Source organism: Lycorma delicatula, chromosome 1 (genome assembly GCF_047948215.1).
Source record: "Lycorma delicatula isolate Av1 chromosome 1, ASM4794821v1, whole genome shotgun sequence".
NCBI classification, from domain to species: Eukaryota; Metazoa; Arthropoda; class Insecta; order Hemiptera; family Fulgoridae; genus Lycorma; species Lycorma delicatula.
The window spans coordinates 364,903,495-364,928,842 of record NC_134455.1 but is presented as its reverse complement, the minus strand read 5'-3'; the positions used below and the strand labels follow the sequence as shown (position 1 = coordinate 364,928,842).

General features: G+C 31.4%; 1 protein-coding gene across 5 annotated transcripts in view; it reads right to left on the bottom strand.

The window, feature by feature from the left end:
* Positions 1 to 25,348, bottom strand: part of jar (Myosin heavy chain 95F jaguar) — a 355,723-nt gene that overhangs the window by 1,133 nt on the left and 329,242 nt on the right. For 3 of the 5 annotated variants that reach the window (XM_075353645.1, XM_075353646.1, XM_075353647.1), the window contains exons 22-25: positions 23,585 to 23,635; positions 7,781 to 7,898; positions 4,808 to 4,925; positions 1,499 to 1,723 (exon numbers count right to left, since the gene is read on the bottom strand). In XM_075353645.1, coding sequence (XP_075209760.1) covers positions 1,499 to 1,723; positions 4,808 to 4,925; positions 7,781 to 7,898; positions 23,585 to 23,635 — 512 coding nt within the window. Of the gene's footprint in view, positions 1 to 1,498; positions 1,724 to 4,807; positions 4,926 to 7,779; positions 7,899 to 23,584; positions 23,703 to 25,348 lie in introns of those variants that run through there. The other 2 variants (XM_075353648.1, XM_075353649.1) reach the window with 2 other exon arrangements.

Here is a 25,348-nt window from a genome sequence, read left to right as displayed (position 1 = left end):
TTTTCTACATTTCCACTACATTTGCAAACACACTAATATTCCTTTTAAGTTCAATAGTAAGTATTTCAATGTTTAATACTGCAGACCGTACTTTAAAAAAAAAAAATCAGTACAAAAATCAATGCAAAAGTTTACATGTTTACCATATTTTTATAAAAGATGTTTGATGAAGGTGGTCTGTGCAACAATGTATTTTTGGGCTCAAATGATTATATTAAGTAACCTGAGGTAAAATGTTGTAATGTCATTGATTTCTTTTAAATGCTTGCCTTCAGTTCATTTATAGTGTGGGAATTTTCATAAACTTTAACCTACAAATAACCCAGAAGGATACAATTGCAATTAGATAAATCTGGGGAATGTGGAGTCCACCAAATTTGCTGTCAGTTCATTCTTCTGTAAAAGCTGCATGAATGCGTGCTAGTGAATCGTTTGACGTGCGACACATTGCTCCATCTTGTTGGAATAAGCCGTACTCATTTTTACCATCTGTTAAATGAGTGAAGAGATCTTTGAAAACACTTCTGAAGTAGTAGTCCATCAAAAAATATTGGCCCCACTCTACAAATACCACAAACAGCACACCTTACATTGATTTTCTTATCGTGAAGTGGGTACTCAAACATCTGGTAAGAATTTTAAGTCTTCCAGTATTTGGTCTTATGCAAAGTAACATCCCCAAACAAATAAAATTGTGCTTCATTTGACATAAAGTACAGTATCAGATCTTCCTGTTCACTGACAATATTTTTGAGAAATGTCATAATAATTAAAATTTTTTGGTTTGTCTGTTCTTTTAAGTTGTTGCACATAATATGGTTTCAAATTTAAATCATGAAGGAACTTACAGCAAGCGTATTTGTACATCACTTTGTTGTGATAATTTATGTATAGATTTTTTGGAGATTATTCTTTGAACATTGTCTATAGCATCTGAAGTTGTAACAGAAGATCACCTTGTTTCATTTTGAATTTGAAATCGACCCGGTGGTATACCATTTTTTAATTGATTCATGTATACTACTCTTAGCTGGGATACTGACATTTAGAAGGTTTTCTGCAAATATTTAACATGTTTCTTGAAAGGATCCAGAATAGACATAAGCTCCACTATAGTAATCCTTTCCTCACTCTAGTAAGGCATTTTAGAAACACCCAAACTGCAAAGAATAAAACTATTTTAGATTGAAGCTTGTACAATTTATAACTGTCAACAATAGACAAGAGTAGTAACATGCATAACCAACAGTGGTGCTAGTATTAGCAGCATTAAAGGTAGCAGCAGCAGCATCAATAATTGTAGTCTGAGCCAGCTTGGTTCAGTTGTAAGTTGCTCATTTGGTACTATATCCACCTAGGCAATTATTAAGAAGAAAAAATTATTTAATGCATACAGATCAAGTTATTTTTGTTACTATCTATATAATACACAAGAAATAAAACAATAAACAATATTTCAAAATTTTTAAGAATTCATAAATCAAATGGTATTATTTACCAGCCACAAGAAGAATAGCTGGCTTGTCTGGGTGCAGTTCCATTTGCCGTGCAACATATTGACCATCAAAATGAGCATACCACCAACCACGCTTATTGGAAGAATCATTCAAATTGTCAGTGCTGCCATTAGCAAGAGCTGCTGGTCTGATGAAAGGAATTCTGAAGTATCGCTGAGTACTAATGTTTACTGGCATTTTCGTTTGAAGGCGTGGGGTTCGTGAAGCTGAAACATTAATTTTATTTCATAATACTGTAATTAAAGTTCTATTTAATTATTGTGTACAAAGAAAGAAGAATATACTGACATTACAATTTATTTAAAAGTTCAAAGTGGTAACACAAAAAACCCACTAAATTATCATCTGTTGGATGACATATAAATGTATGAAATTCTCATAGTCTTAAACTATACATTTCCTTCCAGTGTGAGAATGTTAATAAATATATTTAATAATAGTGACATTATGAATTATACATGAAAAAAGTTTGATCATGTAACTCAACATCATTTAAAGTTATAAGGTAAATCAATGAAACATGTAAAATAATTGAAACATTCATATGAGTCTTCATATGAATGTTTCAATTGCCACTTCTATCTGCCAACCTCTGTGGCATAAAAGTAGCACTCACGCTTTCATTTGTAAGGTCTTTATTTTGAATCCTGATCAGGTGTGGTATTTTTCATACACTACAAAATTCCCAATCGTAGTCCTATCCATGAGTATCAAGCTTACAGGATTGATTGCTGGAGCTACTTGTATCCAGACAATTAGCAACACTGATTTTCCACATCTACATGCCTACACTGGTAGCAACATTTCTAGCTCTCTTACTATCTGTGGAACCATTCACAGCCATTACAGTCTCTGCTACTTATATTGTTACAAGTTTGGGCTCAAAAAGGAAAGATAGGTTTTATGTAATAGTGAAGTTATGGGTCTAATTTAATGAAAAAATTATTGCTTAATGATGAAAGTTCATTTTGTAATTTTCTGAGAACAAATCAGTCAGATTTTGAAGAAATTGAACCAGTTGCTCAAAAAATTGTGAAGACACCAATTTCTGTTTGACAATTCAACAGAACAGATTACAAACTTCTAGTAATGACTGACGACCGACTGACAATAAACATGTTAAAACTTGCATGGTTTTGACAATACCATGCATGCCAATGCCTAATTTAATTTGAATTATACATTACATGTACTATAAATTTATACTTGTTTTTTGTTCTGTACAAATTTAAAACCTATAAATAAAAACTAAATATGTATTTAGTGGTATAATGTGGTATGTCTATACTAAATAAAAATAAATAATCTGAATAAATTTCATGTCATTTTAATATGAATTGAACTTATTTTTAAAATATACACACGAGACCTAAAGCAAACATTGTTTGAATTTGATCCATCAACAACACGAGTGATTATTTCCTTGTATCCAAAGCACAAGAAAATGTTGCTGGAAAACATTATCCAGTAACTTATCCCTGGTAATTATCATTCAATCTGTACCAGGCCTAATACATTTTTTGTTATCTATGTTTTCTACCAAGTTACTTTTATATCTAAAATTTCTCTTCTGTCTAAATTTATTTTCTTTTTTTAGATTTATCTATTTCTTTTCAGCTATTAATTGTTACTACTTCTACAATAATTTGACTTTCTATGATTTGTTGAATTTTAACTTCATAGTATTCTCTTTCTATCATTTTTTTCTCATTCTTTTCATTAGTTTCATAAATGTCAACCTATATTTAATAACAACTTAATTATGCCCAGAAAAAATGTTAGAATTATTCTGCAAACAGTACGACACAAGTGGATGTAGATCAACAATAGTACTCTCCAACAATGTAGCTGAGTCAATAGAAATTTTAACCTCAAAAAAATTTACTACAGCAAATAAATTATTGGAGTGGGTTCAGAAAAATGTGTAGAATAAGAATGTGCCCTAGTGGACATGAGCAGTTAACTGTTTAATTTGTTAGTTAACAAATTAAGGAAAAAGTTTTAGTTTTTCTTCAACAGTGGCTTTATTTTAAATCGCATGTAAAAATAAAAAGCAGCAGTAGATAGCTGAGGAAATTCACATAAAAAACCACGCAAGTACTTCTTCTATGAGCAAAACTAAGGGCACTAGCAAATATTACAATAAACATAAAAATCAACGTAGTGAACTCGAGGGTTCACAATAAATAAATTTCCATAACTCTGTTACTATCAGAGATAATTTAAAAATTCAAAAAGGTACAGATTCATAAGAACCAAGGCTATAAATTAGTCCAATTTTTGAAGTATTTTTAGTTTCTGATTATCTGTTAATCCTGATCTATTGTAAAAATTTGCACATTGTTGATAAAACGCCTATTATAATAATAAACAAATTGCAAAAATGAATAAGTCAATGCAGCATTCTGTTCTTAAGCTTATGTACTCATTCCATATAGAATATCTGTATATCTTATTTAATTGTTTTTTATCAATATTTGAAAACTGAATTTTTTAGAAAAAGTGTTTTGGTACCTTGGGTAATGCTCAAAACCAATCATTATTAATTCTGTTTTCAAATATGAAATAATTTAATTGTTATTTATAAGATAAAACATGTACTTTAATATGGTAGAGATGGTTTTTTTAAAAAAAAACATACATGGGAGGTTTTTTATATGAAATCTTCTAAGCTATCTATTGGTGCATTTTATTTTTACATGCGATTAAAAATAAAGCTGCTATTGGCGAAAAACTAAAAAAATTTTCCTTAATTTGTTAATAAAAAAATTAAATAGTTATTCACTCAAGTCCACTAGGGCATACTTTTATTCTACATACTTTAACATACCCATTCCAATAATTTATTAGCTGTAATGAATTTTTTTTAGGTTACGGCCTTTCTGAGTCTGTTGACTAAGCTAATAATATTATAAGCAAAGCAAGCTCTGATGTTTGCTTTTCTCACAATACAATAGTTGTATTTTTTTATTGGTAACACTTGAGACAATTTATTTACAAGTGGTAATATTAAATAAAAATTTCCAGTGTCTATATTAAAAAAATATATTTTTTTCTTAATAAAACTCTCACTCTTTGATTATCTAGCAGTATACATTCAATAAGACAAATTTAGAGAAAAATTATGTATTTCTTTATCTTATTTCAGTAAAAATAGGCAATTGGATTAGAATAATTAATTTAACATTGAGGATTTAATTTAACAGATGCTGCCCAGCATAAAACCTATTCATCTTACCCTATCCTATTCAATACATGGAAAAATCTACAAAATATATTTATATAGTTACCTGCATCCATAACAGAGCGAGGAGCCCGTTCATTTTCATCCATAGTTGTTCGACGCCTGTTTTTGGCTTTCCAAGCATGGTACACTTTTAATCGTCTATGGAATTCAATTCTACATGCCTACACACATAAAACAGATATAAAACTTAAAAAATACTGAAAATACTTTTAAAAGAAAATGACAAAATGTTAATCAGTACGTAAAACGGAAATTTGTTTAAACATTTAAGTTCCACGGAACTTTCTACAGTATATGTTTAGATATCACCATCATTTTGTAGATGTTAACAAGTCTTTTGTCTATTAATTAGTAAATGTTTACATAGTACTTGTATACTATAAGAAACCCTACAAAAAATAATCACAAATCAGAACATTTGGTTAGTATGTTGGTAGTGCATGCATGCGTACATCAAACCAATCCTCTGGGAACATAAAAGTTGCACAGAACGTCACCATAGTGTGTTACAACAAGAAGTCATAGAAATTCCTAGCTCTTAAAAAAATTACGAGCCTATGATAAAATATATATATAAATTTTAACAAACCTAGCGAGTGACTGCACCAAATTATAAATCAGAGGAACTGAAGTGTCCTTTATTCAAAAGCCAGACAGTTACAGTAAGTACAAAATAGCATGACAGTAACTCTTTTAGCGCAGAGAAATTTACATATTAAAAATGTTCCTTTCTATTTGTAAAATTTCCCACTTTATTTCTTCTTATTCAGTTGTTTATAACAGCCGTAATACAAGTGAAACAGCTTTAATCACTTGATAGTCGCATAACTTGTTTTGTAATCTGTAAGCTTAATTTACAAGTGATTTAATATGAAAATGTTGCAGTTTAAAAGCAAATTAGGCAGACTGAAAGAAATTTGTAAACAAATAAAAGATGTAGTCTATAAATTTTACTTGAAGCTAAATGAAGAAGTTGCAATTTCAGTTACTATTAAAAAAAAACCATGTCTGCAGCTAGAATAAGTGAATCCTCTGTTTGGAAGATTCTAAATGAATCCCAAACAACTGGCTATTCAAAATTCCAAACCCCAATCATTAATAGAAAAAAAAACAGTAAAACTATATCAATGGTCGATAAATTTGATCAAGATGTAATTCAATGAATGATAAATGAAATGCACATTACAGAAAAGGTAAGACCAACTTTATCAAATGTTTATAAAAAAGGTAGTGGCAGACATAAATTTCAAATGAAGCAAGTCATCTTTTCACATTCTTATAAAGAACTTGGTCTTCAAAAAAATTAGGAAAACTAAAAATAATAGATGTTATTTCTTTAAAAGATACAATATTCAAATTATTAGAATTAATTATTTATATGTATAATACAATACTGATGTGATGATCGGAATATAATGTATGGTGATGAAACTCACGTATATACTAACTATACTACAAATGAAGGCTGGTCAGATGGGAATAATGAGGGGTAGAGAAAGCTTAAAGTACTTGAAGTCCAGCAGTCAGTTAGTGAAGAATCAATTGAGGCAATTCAATATGCGTTCACTCAATCATCAGATAAATAAGTGAGAGACAAGCTTCACACCAGTTACCAATACCAAAATCTACACTACACAGTGTTAGATAAATAGCTAAAGGTTAATGTATATAAAGTTCAAATTTTGCATAAAATAAAATTTAATGATCGTCATAAGCACAAGACTTTGCCGACCTCATTCTGAACAAAATTGATGAGGATGACCAGTTTTTTATCATGTCTATTTTACTGATAAGGCAACATTATATATTAGTGAGGTAGTCAACAGTCATCATAATGTGTGAATTTACAGTTCAGAAATTCCACATGTAATTATGAAGCACATATAAGGATAGACCTCAACTAAATGTTTGATGTAGCTTATTATACTATGAGATAATTGGACCTTTCTTCCATAAACATAATTAACAATTTTAACTTGGATGTATTTTTAGACATCGTGGTAATTAATTAAATATTTTCTCAATTGTAGAAGAGGCAACAAAAGGTTCCAGCCAGATGGAAAAACTACTCACCGGGCTGATATTTTTTGTGACTTTTGACTACAACAATTCCAGATCATTGGATATGCAGAGAAGAGCTAATTCCTTGACCTCTGAGGTTACCAGACGTAACCCCAATAAATTTCTTTTTGTGATTGTTATTATATGTTATATGTTCCATATCTACTGTTGAAGATTTGGACATGTTGCAGGAGCAGATCATACATGCAATTAAAAACGTAATACCACAAATGCAGGAAAATGTACAAAGAATGTGACCACAGTACTGAAATTCTCCGTGCTACTATGGGGGAAGGGTGAATATTGAACTTCATTTAAAAAAATGAACAATTAGAAAGCATTAAACACTCTTTAGAGTTTAAGGCAGACTATTTCTTTACTAAAAATTCAACACATTGTAATCAGGGATAATCCTTCAAGACATCCTGTTTCCATGTCACTAACCTTTTTTTTTTTTTTGAAAGCAAACCCTAAGGACCTCAAAACAACTTAAAACTAATAAACAGTACTAAAGTAGTTATAATTTTATGGTAATTGCTACTTCCAATAATGTAATAACTTCACACACTTAAAAATGATGAATTACACAAACATATAAATATATATGATAAATTAAATAAACATATATATATATATATATATATATATATAAAACATTTATAAAAAATTGGTTTACTTTGTTTTGAAAAATATTCTTTTTATGTTAATTTTTCACTATTACTTGTCATTGATAACAAATTTTAAAATACAATAAAAAAATTCTATTTTTAAATGATGTTTTTTTGGTTTTAACTATAATAAACTGATAAAAAAGAAATAGAAACAGAAAGATTGTGATAAATTAATTTAAACCAAAAATAATTTGAATATGTTGCCATAAAATTACTTTTTAAAAAATTATTTTTCAAATAAAGATATACTAATAATAAATATAATTGTTTGAAGAAAGATTTACCTCCAATAATTCAATATCACATGATGTATTTATAGTATCACGTAACTCTGAATATTTCCATTTAGAAAGATCATATTTTGAATTATTCTGGGCAATCTGCGCTCGAACATTTTCAGACCTACATAACATTAAATAATTATACAACAATTAATAAAATATTACCAGAATAGTTATAGTCAGAATTACTATAATACTCAATTACACATGAAACACACAAAACTAAATTAAACTTAAAATACTAAACATAAAAATAAAGTAAAATACAATTAACACATACAAAATTCGGATATTTCTAAAGCAGTATCTCAAGATATAATTAAAAATGTTAAAGTTATTGTTCAATTTGTATTATTAATAATATTGAGTGTTCTTTAAAATTCTGACAAGTTATCTATAAAGAAAGGAAAATGTGTTTAATTAATATAAATTTAATATGAAGTTAAGGAAACACTTTTATCTTGGCTGATTGGTAACTGCTGATAATGTTGTACAAATGAAGAAAATTCATTCTTACGTTCAGTTATTATACTGCTAGCACTAATAACCACCAGTAACATACACTAACTAATGAAAGTACAGGAACCAGAGAGCAAAAGGATAACTTAAATACACTATTCAATTACTATGTAAGCTTTGACAGTAGTTTGTATATGGCTGACAGTATCAAAATGAAGATTAATCCAACTTAATAAATTCTATTCATCAGATGTTTAGAAACATTTTTAAAAACATCTGTTGTTTCTAAAAATTAAAGAAAATAATAGAATGCTTACTTCTTAAATAAAAAGATAAAAATAAATGTTTACTAAATAATTCCATCTGCCACTCTCATTTTTTACTGTGGTTTTATTTGGTTTAAATGAGAAATGTATTCACTTTAAGTAAAACAGAGTGGTTTCAGACTGAAATAATGAAGTTATTCCTTCATTAAAAAAGTTAAGAGTTAGATGAAACAGATAATATACAAGGTGTAAAAAAAGAATATTGTGGTTTTTAAATTGTTTTAATATCTCTTGGATGAGGTGTACAATGTTGATTTAAGGCTTGAAACAAAAAGCAAAAAGTACAATTTTAGTTGCATACATAGCTGTAAATTGATTCCCTATCTTTCCACTTGACAGTACCACTACCAAAGATGGCAACTCCTGAACAGAAAACCTTCTGTTTTTCAGTTTGCATGTATGCTTTTCAATGTGCGTTCCCTAGAAAGTTTAATTGTGATCACCTTGCTACTTTCTTTAAAGTGTATATTTAATTGAATTAATAAAATTGGTAATTATAACTTGAGTGGTGAAACATACATCTTTGGCAGCAGAATCCGCACATACATTATCCAGGATTCCCACATGACTAGGTATTCAGCAGAAATTCACTTGTGTGTCGTGACGATTCAATTCAACAATTTTATTATGAATTTTGACGACGATAGTATGTCTTGAATACAAATCCTCTAAAGCTTGGAGAGCACAACACGAATTGCTACAGATAAGGATGTGACGTTATTTTGATTTAATGATATTCAATGCCATATTGATGGCGTACAGTTCAGTATTGTAGACACTTGTAACACCAGGTAGACCAAGCGCATAAGTTCTGTCATTTACAACAAAAATACATCCAACATATCATTCTGTTTCTACCCACCTGTGTCTGGGTTTGTCTCAGATAATGATAAAATGTTTGCTGAAAGATGAGGGGAGTTGTTAATTTTTATTATATATGGTGAGGTCTTAATTAAAATTTATGGGATTGTCTCCAAGGAGGATATGAACAGGGATAGGTTGAGAAAATAGAAGATGTGTCAAAATTTAAAATTGTGTTTTAGTAAAATTGTTTAGTGATGAGTTTACATTTCATCGTAGTGGAAAAGTTAATGCATTTAATACCTTTATCCGGTGTTTAGAAAATCCCCATGAACTGTTACAATGTAAAAGGAACTCCCCAAACTTAAATGTTTTATGTTGAAAAACTCATACTGTTTTGTTGTATGTATATCCCTGTTGATATGAATGATATGTGTGTTGATATGATATGATTGATATTGATATGATGACATGATATGAATGTATTCTTGTATCTTTAACCTATTTGGAAATCAACTCCTATTTTGGAAATCATTATATCTGTTCCTAGGCAGAGCTTGTCTTTTTTTTGGATGAAAAATTTTTGTATAATTTAAAAGAAAGTTGTATAATAATTTTTTTTTATGGCCTCCACATCTTCCCTTACAGTCATTTTGACAACCATTCTTTTTCGTTGAAGCAAGTGTGACAGGAGTTGCGTATTTGTATATGCTACATACAAAGCGCTCTCCTAAACTGTAAGGTGGACCACCTATTTGTCAACAAGATGGTGAACCTTCCCACTGGCAAAACTCTTTACCAAATCGGTTGAATGACATTTTCCCTAACTGCTGGATCAATCAACATCGACCCAATGACAGAGCTTGTTTGTGATGGCCTCCAACCAAAGTAACCTGATTTGATCCAATTTAATTTTTTCTTTTGGGTTTTATAAAGGTTCTTGTGTATCTGCTTTCTACTGATCTACCCAATTTGAGACACAGAAATTGAAGAAGCTATTGTTTTATTACTGCTGACATATGGTTAAGTTTGGCAACTTAAAAATATTATAAAAACTAACAAAAAAAAAGTTTAAGTAAAGCAATATCTTTAACAAGTAACTACTTATCATCTGTAAAAAATATATGTTCACTCAAATTTGATGGTATTAAATTTTTATTTCTTACTCATTTTTAAGGTATGCTTCATGGTGAGAATGAAAATAGATGACTTTTTTAAGCTTTCTGTTGCATACCATGACTTTGATCAATTATTACTAAAATACCAATGGTTTAGTCATGTTCCAATTTTTATACAAACTAAGCCCATTCTATTTACCTTATCACCTATGAAATTTCAGATTAGTATCTTAACCATTTCTGAGCTGTTATTCAACTTGTAAAATCACATTACCTGGATATATATGCTGTATAAAAACGAAACAAAATTCATTTCCTTCATTGTTATCTAAAATTTATGATTACATTCAAATACGCTTAACATAAATTTGTTAGAGATTTTCATTTTTCAAGTAAACAATTGCTTTAATGATTCAAAAGCTCTCAACAAGTAAAAAGCATTTACAAATTTAATTTCATCTTTATCCTATCTTCATTTCCAGTTTACTGAAAGAGGGAAAACATTCTTGTGTTCAAGTACTGAAAGTTTGTTATTAACCACAGCAAAAGTGTTGTCCAGTATAAAATAATCTAAAAGGTGATGCAATATGTTTTAAGATTTAATAAGCAGTTTTATTTTCATAAACCCTCAAATTTGAGTAGGCATATTTTCTTTACATATACTAGTTCACTAAGAGTAAAACTGTATATATGAGATCAAAAATCATTTAATCATTAGATGTTCAATATCTAAAAATATTTTATTGCAATATGAAAGATTAAAATATTGATTAAGAAAAAAATGCAATTGGGGCAAACATACTACAACGCTCCTCCGTAATGTAAGTAAAATGAAAGAAAAAAACACAAAATTTTAGAAATAAAAGTAAATAAATACTATTTGATAATTAATATTCAATCAATGCAATACTGAGTGATCAGCATTTTATTCACTAGGGAAAAAAGTACAAAGATACTAAAGAAGCAAGAAATTTACATCTAGTGCAAAGCATTCATAATTCATGCAACACAGAAAAATTTTATGTTTTTTCTTAATACTGCATCCACCTTCTCTTTTTGCAACTTTACCTAAAACTGCTTTAAAAATATTTGCATAAAGCTTTACAAATATTTGCCTAAAGGCTTTACAAAAAAAAATTATATTTATAACTACTGAATAATTTTAAGAGCAATAAGAACCCAACCAGAAAGCAATGAATAACAATGATAAATAATTTTTTTTTTTCATTCATTAACATTTAAGAAGTAAAATTTATAATCTATTATAGTTAATGTAAACAAATTTCACATACGGTTATTATAAACTTACACAATCAGATAAAAAGGCCTTTATCTTACTAAATTTGAATTAGTAAACTGAACTCCTTTCTCTGTAAGACATTTTTAATTAAACTATAAAACACTATTTTGTTAAAATAATTAAAAAATAATAATTTTTTATAAAAAGTTGTGATTTATTTTTAAATAAGAAAATTCTTTTACTTTAAACTTTTATATTTTAACTTTTTGCATAAAATTAAAATATAAAACTAAACATAAGGATAAAAACATGAAGATTAAATCATTAACTTTTGATATTAAAATTATACAAACTCATATCATGAGAGAAAGACAGCTTTTCTCCAGATCGGAAAAGTTTTTCTGCTTATGGAAAAACGATGATCTAGCCTCCACATGGTGCTGTTGGATAGGTTTAAACTTTGTCTAAACTGAACTGAATAAATCAGACACCACTAAAGACTTGCAATCTTTAGTTGCAATGGAATAAACTCCTCAGAAGGTATTCTATGCTAACACTGCAACTTTCTAGACAAAGATGGGAAAAACTAACCGAGTTACCGCGAGGAATTTTAATCTCTCAAAGGAAAAATTAACTTTTCAACCTGCCATGGATTCTGGGGAACAGGATACATCTCTTAAAATGACAACCAGATTTAAAAAAAAATCCAAAAACACTAACAATTTTGTAAATCACCAAATTACATACCAGGGAAATTTCAGATAGATCATATGGAAATCTCTTTGAAACAGTTAATAGAAATCCAAAATAATAAAGTAAGAAAAACAGACTTTGGCTCATGATCACTACCTTTCGCAGATCAAAATTTAATTCTTCCCTAATTCTAAATGAAAAACTGTAAAACCACTAATTAAATACGATATTCAGAAGTAAAAATTCAATGAAACAGAGAAGGAACTTATTGAAGAATTTGAAAAACTTGAAGCTAAAGACTGAGATGAGATAAAAAAACAAATATGAGAGAAAATTAAAAAAATAACTGCCAAAATTAAAGAGAAAAAACACGCATGGTGAAATGAAAATTGAGAAAAAGTTCTGGAAAAAGTGAAGAGTGACCCCATATAAAAAAAATCAAATAAACTTTAAAAACTCGCAGAAATTAGCATCCAAAATCTTTAGACAAACAAAAAGGAATTTTGAAAAAGAACAGGTAAAAAAAATGGAAATGGACTTGCTGAAAACTAACACAAGAGATTTTTACTGAACATTTACAAGTAAAATTAAAGGTTATTAACTGTACAACACATGTTTTACTCGTAAAAATTAAAATTGTAAACTGCAAATAAACAAGCAAAAAACCTTAAAACACAAGTAACTATTTTTTCAGAACCCAAACAATTATTTAATTTTGAAAAATCTAATTTTATAATAGAAAACTTCAAATGAAAACTTCAAAACATCTTCAAATGAAAATGAATTCAAAGAAATAATACAATTAAAGAATAATAAAGCTTCTGTGGAAGATAACATAACATAACAGCAGAAATTAAAAAAAATCAGGTACTCCAAGTTAATAAACAAGATTAAAACTGTTTGTGAAGATATCTGGCTAATGTTAGAAATCTCAGAGGAATGGAAGATGCAATAACACACCTTCTTCTCAATAATGGAAGTAAAAAGACAAATCCAAATAGCTGCAAATGAATATCACTTTCAACAGTTCCTTACAAAATTTTAAGTAAAGCTCTACAGAAAAGAATAATGGACAAAGTTGAGAATTATTTAGGAGAGTATCAGGGAGAGTTCACCCAGGAAAATCAGGATTATAGGAAGATCCTATACTGCAAACGAATTCTAAATTTAAAAACTATCATAAATTATATTAACAAAAATGGTAAAAAATATGTAGTAGTTTTTGTAGATTTTAAAAAAGCCTATGATTTCATACACTGTGAATCATTATTTAAAGCATTATAAGAAGTAGAAGTAATTAGAAAAAGTATAGCAATAATTAAACAAACACTAAATCTAAAATTAAACTACATTGAGAATTGGCAGAAGCATTTGACATAAAAACAGGCATAACGCAGGATGATAGAATCTTTCCAATTCTATCAACATTACCTTAGATTAAGTAATTAGAGAATGGAATAAAGAACTGGTTAAACATTGAATCTCAGAATCTGTATATTTAGGAACACAAAAAAATAAATTAGCTATTAATTATTTAGCCTTCGCAGATGACATAGTAAGTCTACCTAAAAATATAGAAGAAGCAAAATTAAAATTACATCTATCAGCAGTAAACAGCAAAAAAAATATAGGTTTAGATATATCCTATGAAAAAACAGAATCTATAACCAATGATAAGAACTGTGTAAAAGAAATAATTTTTGAAAAGGGACAAAAATTACACACGGTAGCCAAATTTAAGTATCAAAAGAGATAACAACGCCAACTGTACTTGAAAAAGAAGGAATTAAAAGTAGGATTTGTAAGATGGAAACAGCTTTTAGACTGGTAGCAGATGTTTACAATATGAGATTCTTAAGTTATAAAGTTAAACTATGACGCTACAATATAGTAATTTGCCCAGAAACCTTGTATGCAAGTAAATATTTAGGAAATTTAAATGTAAGAAATCTTTTAAAAGAAGAAAGAAGAATCATAAAGAAGATTTTTGGACCCTAAAGAACAGAGAAAGGCTATAAATTAAAATCTAATAAAGAAATTCACCAAAAAATAAATCTTTTAGAGATGGAAATGCAGGAAAGAAGAATGAAATTTTTTGGCCATATTATAGAATAAGTGACAATAGACTTACAAAACAACATTATTTAACTTTTACAAAGATGGAAGAACAAAAATAGGGTGGCACTGGAAAGTAAACCAAAACCTAGAAAAACTAAATAAAGGATGGTAAAGAATAATAACGATAAAATAGAGTTTCAAAAAAGAATTGAGGATTTTAAACTAGATAAAGGGAAAGCCAAGAACAGTTCTAAAAATTCACAAAAGAGCAAAAATAAGCACTCTTGGAAAGAATCAAAAAATACTACAAATAAAGGAAAGAAGAGGAAAAGAAGAAAGAAAATGTAATGAGATCTAAAAAGGTCTAATTGAAAGAATAAGAATATTTCTAAATAGGTGATATTTCTAAAAACTACTTTAAAACTTATAAAAATTGTTTAAAATGTTTTGAATTTACTTCAATTAACATTAATAATAAAGGATTATTCTGAATTGCACATCAAAATGCTTAATTATTATACTGATAAACATAATTTTTGTTTGCTGACATGTGATAGATAATTTTAATCTGTTTTTTGATGCTGAAAACAAATAAACTCAGAATCTTTCTATCACTCACCATTTTTGAAAATTTTTAAATTTTAATTAAAGGATTTTCTTCATTTTTCAACGTATAGTTAGCATTTTAAGCTCCTATATTGTATTTTATTAGCTCATTCTTTATTGTTTAACTTTGTTAACATAATTTGTAAGCTATAAATAAACAATACTAGACAAAGAATTATCAAATGCTCTGTTATATTCCTTTGGATCTACTTGCATGGATGAAAAATTTCATCATCATAGACTAGTAGGATTGGGTTATCAGAAATAAATATGTGTGAAGAAGTGATTGCACCGGTGCCCGGTGCCCCACCACGTGACGATGACAAATGCATCGTCACTCTCACATATCATACTTACATATTATGACATATATAATACTGAAGAATGAGCCTTCATGGACAAGATTTATCATGTCTGTGCAGGTCAAAACATGTAGCTGAAAACACAGCTGTTTTTTTTTTTGTATTAAGCACTGAATTTAGGAATAAATTAATTTTGTTCAGTCTTACTGCTTAAGTTTAACAGTGCAGTGTCATAATACCTTGAAATTTATAATTGATGTGGATGCCTTTTGTTTTGTATGTGGTGACTACCGTAAAATCAAACAGAAAAAACATTACACCTTTTAAAAAGCATATCATTTGTACTTTCAGTGTAAAATTGGTGATCAGGATAAGATGTGGGCTCTTCATACATTATGCATTAATTTCTCTGTATATTTAAGAGAATGGCTAAAAGGTACACGGAAGCTTTGCCATTTGGTGTACCTATGGTTTGGCGTGAACCAAAGGATCATGTAACTGATCCTTGTTACTTTTGTTTAACAAGTGTGTATGGAATTTCTAAAAAATCTACATATACTGTAAAATATCCTTCATTGCAATCTGCAATCAGGCATGTACTTCACAGTAAAATTATTCCAGAGTTCCTGAGCCTCTTGTGAATGTATGTTTCAAAAGCAGCGATGAAGAATCAAGCAGTACTGAAGAAGACAACAATGATTTTGATTGTGAATTATCTTCCAGTAAGCCACATCTTATACCACAAGCTGAATTAAATGACTTGGTTAGGGATTTAAATTTATCAAAAAATTTGAAGGATCAAGACTGCAAGGTTGGTATTTACTTAAAAAAATACAAAAATTTCAGGCTTTCAAAGACGACAAAAATAATTTTTTCACAACTTTATTGATGAAAATAATTTGTTTTATTGCACAAACATTGATGGAGCTTATGTTGCACTTAGGACAAGTTCATAAATCTGAGGACTGGCGCCTTTTCATAGATGCATTCAAGTGTAGTTTAAAAGTAGTTCTACTACACAACAGTAACAAATATTCTTTGATACTAATTACTTACGGTATTAATTTGAAAGTGATATATGATACGATAAAAGACGTTAGTGAAAAAATAAATTATAAAACAAATAGCCTGAACATATGTGGTGATTTGAAAGTTATAGCTATTCTGTTAGGCATGCAATTAGTCTAAGTACATGTGTTTTCTTTGCAAATGGGACAGCCAAGCTAGGGATAAACATTATATTACCAAAGAGGGGAAGAAACGAGACAACTTAACTCCAAGTGGGAAAAATATTATTCATGAGCCCTTAGTTGAATCTGAAAAAATATCTTTATCCTCTCTCCATATCAAGCTAGGACTAATGAAACATTTTTTAAAAGCAATGAAGGATAGTCCCAGATTTTTGTACAACAGGCAGAAATTTCTGAATGTAAGAGAAGGAAAAATTAAAAAACGAATATCAAAGATGATGTATTTAACTCAATGTTAAATAATGTAGAAAGTGCAGCTTGGGCTTCACTTAAAGATGTTGGCAAAATGTTTCTTGGCAAACAAAAATCCAACAATTACCACGATATTGTTAATCAACTTCTTACTTCATACAGAGGGATTACACCCCATAGGGTGTAATATGTTTTTGAAAACACATTTCTTCTACTCGCATCTGGATTTTTTCCCGGAAAACTTCAGAGACGTAAGTGATGAACATGATGAACGTTTCCACCAAGACATTTCGGTGATGGAAAGCCGCTATAAAGGGAAATGGAATACTAACATGCTAGCTGATTAGCCTTGGACATTAATTCAGGATGTGCCTGAGGCGATTTATAAAAGAAAAGCATCAGCGAAATCATTCTAACACAGGTATGGCCATGCAAAATTATAAATTTTACAGATTTTAACTATATTTTTCCTTGATTTTTTTAGAATCATAAGTCATTTAAAACTAAGTGTGATAGGAAAATTGTAGTTACAGATCTGTAATGTATGCAAAAAAGCAATTCAAGAAATGGTATCACACTTAGAAGAACATTAAACAATTTTTTTTTGTCTGTTAGTGTAATTTAAAGTTTCAAATTCTACTTTAGTGATTATCTTAAATATTCCATATTTCTGGTCTTTTGTGGAAACGTTATTTTCATGATTCATATTATGAAAAATATACATATATATATATATATATATACAGAGAACGATCACGAACATGATTTTGGGGATCATTCTATTGTAGTACAATGTATAATGTAGTACAATTTCTATAATGCTAAACAACAACAATGCAAGAAGTACAACCACATTACTCAATTACATTAATGTTTTCAAACAAACAATGTTATTAATTTTAACATTTTTAGAAATAATTCTGCAGTAACATAGAACCAGCGACATCAAATGGACTTATTATGCCAAGATATCATAAGGTACATTCATATCAGAAGCAATGAATTCTTATTATATTTACAAGGGTCATTAATTAAAAGAGAAATGAGTGTAGAAAAATTATTATTTACTCAATACCAATGAAACTACTGCTACTTTTCAACAATTTCTAGCTACATTTAGGTTCTTATTCCATCTTTCTTACTCTAGTAGTAAAACATTGTTTACCTTGGTGCCTGAGCCATTCTTTTACTGCATTCTTCACCTTTCATTGTTGCTGAAGTCAATGTCATGTAAAAATTCATTGAGAGGGCCAAATAAAAAAAAAAAAATCTGATGACAGAATAGACTGAAAGGTGGATGAGGCAACACATTTTGAACAGTCTCTTCACGAATGAATAGTTTCCCATGACTCTTGAGCAGTATTGGGGGGGGGCATTATCAATTAAAAAAATTAAACCTTATGTGAGAAAACCAGGATGTTTTCTCTTTATTGTGGGTTTCACTTTATTTTGTAGCATATCACAATAGTACTCACTGTTGATTGTATGATGTTCTTCTAAATAATCACAATAAATTTCCTGATCTCTTGCGGAGTGGTAGCACCTCTGCCTTTTATCCAGAGGTCCTATATTCAAATTCTGATCAGGCATGGCATTTTTCATATGCTTCAGAATTCCAGTTTGTATACCACGCACAAGCCAAAAGAACAGAATGCACCGCATAATTCTAAAGCATACTGCATAGCAAATATCCAAACGAAGTGTAGTTCCAAAATACTGTTTTGTACGACTTTACTAGCTGACATGTAGGTTTTGATTTTTTTCCTGGCAGACAAACTCTGATGTTTCCATCTCACACTTTGACAATGGATTCCAGTTCAAAATGATGAATCCAAGTTTCATCATACGGTATTGTGCAATCTAATCGAGCACTACCTTCGGCCAAAAACTGTTCATTTAAGTTCAGTATGAATGTTCGGTGTTCCTATATTTTGAGTCAACTGTCTCACAACCTACTCTGAAATGTTTTCTGGTAATTTAGCTTGTCAAGAGTATTGGAATGGACGCTGCTGGTAAACTGTAACTGATAAGTGCACTACAAATTTCAGCAATTTTCCAATTTTTTTTTATGCAACTCTCCTTGTGAATAAGATCATTAATGACATTTTGTAAACCATTAGTCAAAACTTCCACCAGTCTTCTGCTTTTCTTCCCCCTAACCACGCAGATTGGTCCTACTTTTCTAAAGCATTGCACAAACTAGGTGGGTACCATGGCCTCTAATCCTCTGATACCCCACGAGATCCGACTATGTCATTTCCCACACGGGTTGTTCACTCAAAAGGTCCTGTACTCAGTCATCAACTGCAGTACTCCCAGGTAAGCCCAAATGAGCCGCAGTCTCCTGAGCGGGGCTACCCTCAGAGACTCTACTCGTTTCTATGTTCCGCCGCATTCACGTGTGTCCTGTTCTTTTATTCTAAATATCCTGGTTGCAAGAGTTATGAGCAGGTTTCACTCACGTCTTCCTGTGAGCATAAATGGTACTGTCCCTTCTGGCATAAGTCCCATCAGACAAAGACTTCATCAAATCCCATCCCACCTATGTATGGCAAATAGACAGTATGTTCTACGGTGTCTTGCTCGCCACAGTATCTGCACGATGACGAGTCTCTTTTTCAGAACTGGTGGAGCTTAAACTTACCATGTCCGGTGAGCAGCTGGGACAGTTTCTTAAAAACTCTGCTGTACCCAGCAATCCAACCTAGGTATGAGTCTTTTCGTCCAGCCTCCTATCCTTGAATTCTCCCATTCAATTTGCCACTCTTCTATTAGCTTTTTGACCTTTGACTTGGGCATGCCATTAAATGTCCTCCACAACATACTGGCCCTCAATTTAACTGATGGAATGACAGCTACCACTTCCATACCATTTCGTGAGACTGTTTTATAGGAAGATGTAACACCTACTGACCTGTTTTATTGGAAGCTGTAACCTTATTAACGTTTTTCCTCTTATCAAAGGCAGCAACCCACGCTGGCACGGCATAGAAGACAATCATTATTAGTCTCCTTTTAGAAGACCTCGGGTCCCGGTGGTTACTCATCAGCCTGTTCAGTTTAGTGATCACCTTCTCGGCTCACTTAGTTACATAACCCAGGTGTGCATTAAAAAGCCTGTTCTTCTCCAGTTGAATGCCCAGGTACTTCGCACACTCATTGCAGGAACAAGAATGTTGACAATCCTGACTTGTAGGCTTCTGGTTTTTCTCCTGTCAGTGAATGCAACCACCGATGACTTGTCCGAAGCTAGTCTTTCGTCCAACCATTGATCAACCTTATTGATGCAGCTGCTGCTGTTTCCTCAACTTCCTGCTCTGTGTGGTCTGTAACCAGGAGGTCCAGGTCATTCACATATGCTATTAATTCAACGTCGCCATCGTGCTTTATATTCAATATTCTGTCGAATGCCAAGCACCACAGGAGCGGCCCAAGGACCAACCCCTGCAGCACACTCCTTCAAACATGCTGATCTCCCCATCACCATCTTCTGTATTGATGAAAGCTTTTCTTTCATGCAGGTAATTATTTATTATACATCACAGATACATGCTTATGTTCCTCTTTGCAAGCAACTCGTTAACTACTGGCCATGGTAGACTTCCAAAAGCATTCCTGACATCTAGGAGGATCATAAGCGGGATCCTGCTATGACACCAGCAACCAGCGACTCTTACCTCTCATCCAATTGATGACATGATTCAGTGCATCAACAGTGGACCTTCCCCTAACAAATCAAACTGCCTAGGGGAGAGTCCACCATTTGCCTCAACCTCCAACCACAGTTTATCCATAAGTACCTTCTTATATAAGTTCTCAGCAGTGTTCAGCAGGCTAATAGGGTGATACACTACCTCATATTGATGCTCATCTCACTTTTTAGGTATTAAGACAACTCTGGTTTCCTTCCAGCAGTTAGGGAATTGAGCACCTTCCATGAGGTGATTTATCGCATCCAAATATGTGCCATGGGTGCCTTTTGATCATCATCTTTACTATCGCCAAAGGGACCTGATCCAGACCAGGGCTCCTGTCTGGATGTAGCTTGGTAGCAGCAATGTTGACTCATCTATTGTGAACCTAGAAGTAAGTTCTGTCTGCATTTCCCTCCATTCTATTTGAACTACAGGGTAAAGCTCTGAAACAACTCTACGCTCTTTCCCACCAGAAATAGGCGCAGCTGATCACCCAAATCTATCCATAACTGCTTTATAATTAGCACCACAAGGGTCCACATCTAATTCGGCTATTAGTTTATCCCATGCGCTAGCCTTGACAATCTTTATAGTGTCACCAAGCTCCTTTCTTACCCTTCTGTATTCTGTCTGTAATCTTTCATCAATCCTGTCATTTTGTTTAGTATCCCTCTGAAATCTTCTCCTTGCAGCCAGCATAGCTGTCCTGTTGTCAGCAATGTCAGATGACCACCAAAACACCCATAGTTTGCCTGGTCTCTCTTGTGCTCCTTACCGGCGACAAACTTAACTTAATGCCTTGAACAATCTTTCTGCTGTTATTGGAGTAGTCGAGTCAATTCTTTCAGCAACACTATTTCTACTGTTTTCAATTGCCTCTCCCCAGGCCTAAAGTGAGGGTTGCGTCTGATTCCAGGCTGTACATTTTCCACATGGAACGTTACAGTGCGACGGTCTGTGGCTATCTCCTCCTGTCATAACCTCCAGTCTCAAATAGTAGCAGCAATTCTTTCAGAGACGGCTGTAATGTCCACTATGAATCCTATACCTCTGCCAAAGTAAGTGGGGGTGCATCCCCTTTTACACACCACGAATCCAATAGCTGCAAACATTGCTGCCAATGCATACCTTTGTGCAGCAGAAATCCTTCCACCTAGCTCACAACTCTTTGCATTTAAATCACCTATCAAGGTGATAGGATGATAGGTTTCCGATATGTACGCATGTAGTCTTCAAATTCATAGATAAATTCGCCGAATCTTTCATCGTCGGAATTAGGTGATATATAACCTGCAATCAACACATGTTCCATTAATTCAGTGGCTATGAACCCATTTCCTCTCTTCACATGAATTTGCGCATAATGATTGGACACATTTAGAATTGCAGAGTCTGCACAACGGTCCACCTCTCACATATGTGTGGCCTGTCACATATATGTGACTCTATGCACATTATGCACTAACACCACTAGAAAGTCTACATCCTCATCTATGACCATTCGCCATATTACATCATGCGCCAAGGGGCTTTTGTTGGCATTAATCTTCATTGTCGGGTTTTCTTGCAGGCCCTGTTTTCCATCCAATGGCCCAATTCATTACACTTAACACACTTAGAGGGTTCTGTGCAATCCCTTTTCTTGGATGAACACCTGTTCATCTGGTCTGGCCCTTTGCACTCTGAAGAGGTATGTTCCCTCTCCCAGGGTTCTGCTCTCCCAATCTTCTGCTTGATGAAAAGCAGTGATCCTTGTTCTGTCTGATTTAAACTGTTCAATCCACTTATAAAGATTTGCATAGTCAGTGCACTTTACCTGGATGGTAACTGTACAGGTCGATTTGCATGACCAAAATTAACTAGAAATGGTGAAATTTGAATGGTTTTATATCCTTAGAAAATAAAAAAAATTATCACAACATGCTTCAATTATTATTATCTATATGCTTCAAATGGAAGCAATATTTTTAAATAAACAAAAGAGAATCTTTTCATGTAATTCAACACAATATTTCAGCTTACAAGAAAAGGGTTTTGTTTTACTTAAATTACCATTTTTAATAAATTATCAAACCACTTAAAGAAAATTCTCGCTAATCTATTTAAAATATAATTAAAATTTAAAAAAAGAACAAATATTCCTTAGTTAATAAATTTTTAATTATTTCTCAATAAAAAATATTAAAAAAACTGAATTTTCTGCATTCCACTAATAGATATGTCATCAAACCATTTTCAATATGCTTTCTGAATTAAATGCGGTTTATTTTGTAGGTTTGTTTTATACTTAGTATCTTTATGTACTTATCTTAACATTATTTCATCAGTATATATTTAAAATTATTAATATAGTCTTTCATCATATCTATTTTTTATTTTATAATTAATTGCATATTTTGTGATACTGCTCTAATCAAAGTTTTATGACAGTTTCCCTTGATCCATCCAGGTAAATGCTGGGGCAGTTTCCTTTTTATTCATGCAGTAAAATATCTACCCTTCATGACATGATCTATTAATGTGAACCAATCAGAATAAAAAAATTATTTATTTTATTCATTAAATGCTACAAATAACTATAAAGATACATTTTATAGAGCAGGTCTACAACAATGATAGCAATCTATCAAATTGAAATCATTACAGAAGTGTAAATTTAAATGAATTAAGTGATAGTTTCTTTATTCTGTTATGCATCAAGAGAAATATGTCAGTTGCTTGTAAAAATACAAAGTACACTTCAAAGCTAAACATTCCATAAGAACATTCTATTTCAAACTTAAGCCAATTACACAATTTTCATTTAATAACATGACCAAAATTAACTAGTAACATTATAAAAAAATATCCGAAAATAGAATCAATAAATTATGATCTTTGAATCAATATGTCAGGCTAATACAATTTAATATATTTATTAAAAATAAAAGTAATAAAAATAAAAATTATATTTAAATCTGACAGATAATAAAATTATATTAACAAAATATCACCTAAATACTAAAACTACAAAACTACAGAAACAAAACAGTGATATACATGCAGTGCATAGTGTCAAATACAATACCTGTTCAGCTTGTTATTGGAGGTGGAATGTGACATCTGGACCCCAGAGAACCTGGCAGAACCAAGCAGGACACACAGGTAAAGTCAAGTGTAAGCAGTTTGAGTTTTGCAATGCAGCCCTTTGGCGGATTAAGTATAAGTCAACAAATTAATAAATAAAAGCTTCATACAGATTAGTTTAAATTTTAATCGCATGAAAAAATATACATGATGTTTAGTACACAATGATTTTATGACTTTTTAAGTAATAAAAGTCTGTTATTACTCTATATGAAACTTTTATTTTTATTTTAATGAATAATGTGTAAAAGTTAAAAGAAGAGTTTTAATGAAATTAGAATTAACACTTACAGAGCTGATTAGAATATTAAAATTAAAAATAAAATAAAAGCACTCCTTAATTTATTAGAATTCATAAATGTAATGCTGGGTAAGATTTATAGAGATTTAGATATTTTTATCCACTAACAGGTAATACAAGTAGAAAATTCCTGGCAATGTTGTTGGGAGCAAAGTTATTACTATTTTCACAAACTTTAACAAGTGTGATCATCACTCATTAGAAATGAAACAATGTTTTTTTCAGTTAAAAAAATTCTACTGTTTTTTAAATAATTAATTGAACAGGTAGACTTCTCCATTTATTAGAAGTACAGGGCGTTTCATAATGTTTTTTGGAATTTCAAAAATTCATTAACAGAAAACTATTTCACTCATAAGAATAAAACAAGTACTGTACGAAAGAATGCTTCAAATAGTTTTTTCCACACATACTAGGCAGTTAGTAAACCATTTGCTCGCTAGGCGTCAACACTAGAGAAAATGGCTGCCATGGGAAGCGAGAAGTCGTTTTGTGTGTTAGAATTTCACTTGCCAAAGTCAGTAATTTCTGTGCAACATGCGTTTCGGTTGAAATTTCATAAGGAGCCACCAAGTAACAATTCAATTCGTGCATGGTATAAACAATACAGTGAAATTGGTTGCTTGTGCAAGCGAAAATCAACTGGGCATCCATCAACCTCAGAAGTAATGTCAAACGTGTGTGTGTGTGCAAGTTTCATTCGCAGCCTGTCAAAATTGACTACGGCTGCAGGCAGAGAATTAGGAATTCCGAAAACAACAGTGAGGAGAGTTCTCCGTAAATGTTTATTATGCAAACCGTACCATCTTCAATTAATCCAGCATCTTTTTGGTGGAGATAAAACACGTAGACTCGATTTTTGTTTACAGTTACAGGAAAAGATGTTGTTAGATGAAGATTTTGTAAACAAGATAATTTTCAGTGATGGAGCTACTTTCCATATCAGCGGCAAAGTAAATCGTCATAACGTGCGAGTTTGGGGAACTGAAAACCCACATGCTTATGTGGAACACATACGGGATTCTTTGAAAGTGAACGTTTTCTGTGCGATCTCTCGTGAGGCAGTGTATGGGCCGTTCTTTTTTATGAAAACGACAGTAACTGGTTTGATATACCTGGATATGTTACAATTATGGCTTATGCCTTAGCTACTCCACGACTTCATTTTCCAGCAAGATGGTTGTCCTGCCCATTTTCATAACGAGGTTCGACAGTACCTTAACACAACATTACCTCGGTGCTGGATAGGACGTGCGTCTGAAGAAGAGCAACACATTATGCTGTGGCCACCAAGATCACCAGACCTCACGCCATGTGATTTCTTTCTCTGGGGTTACGTGAAAGATAAGGTGTTTATCCCACCAATACCGCACGATATCGCTGAGCTAAAGGATCGCATAATCA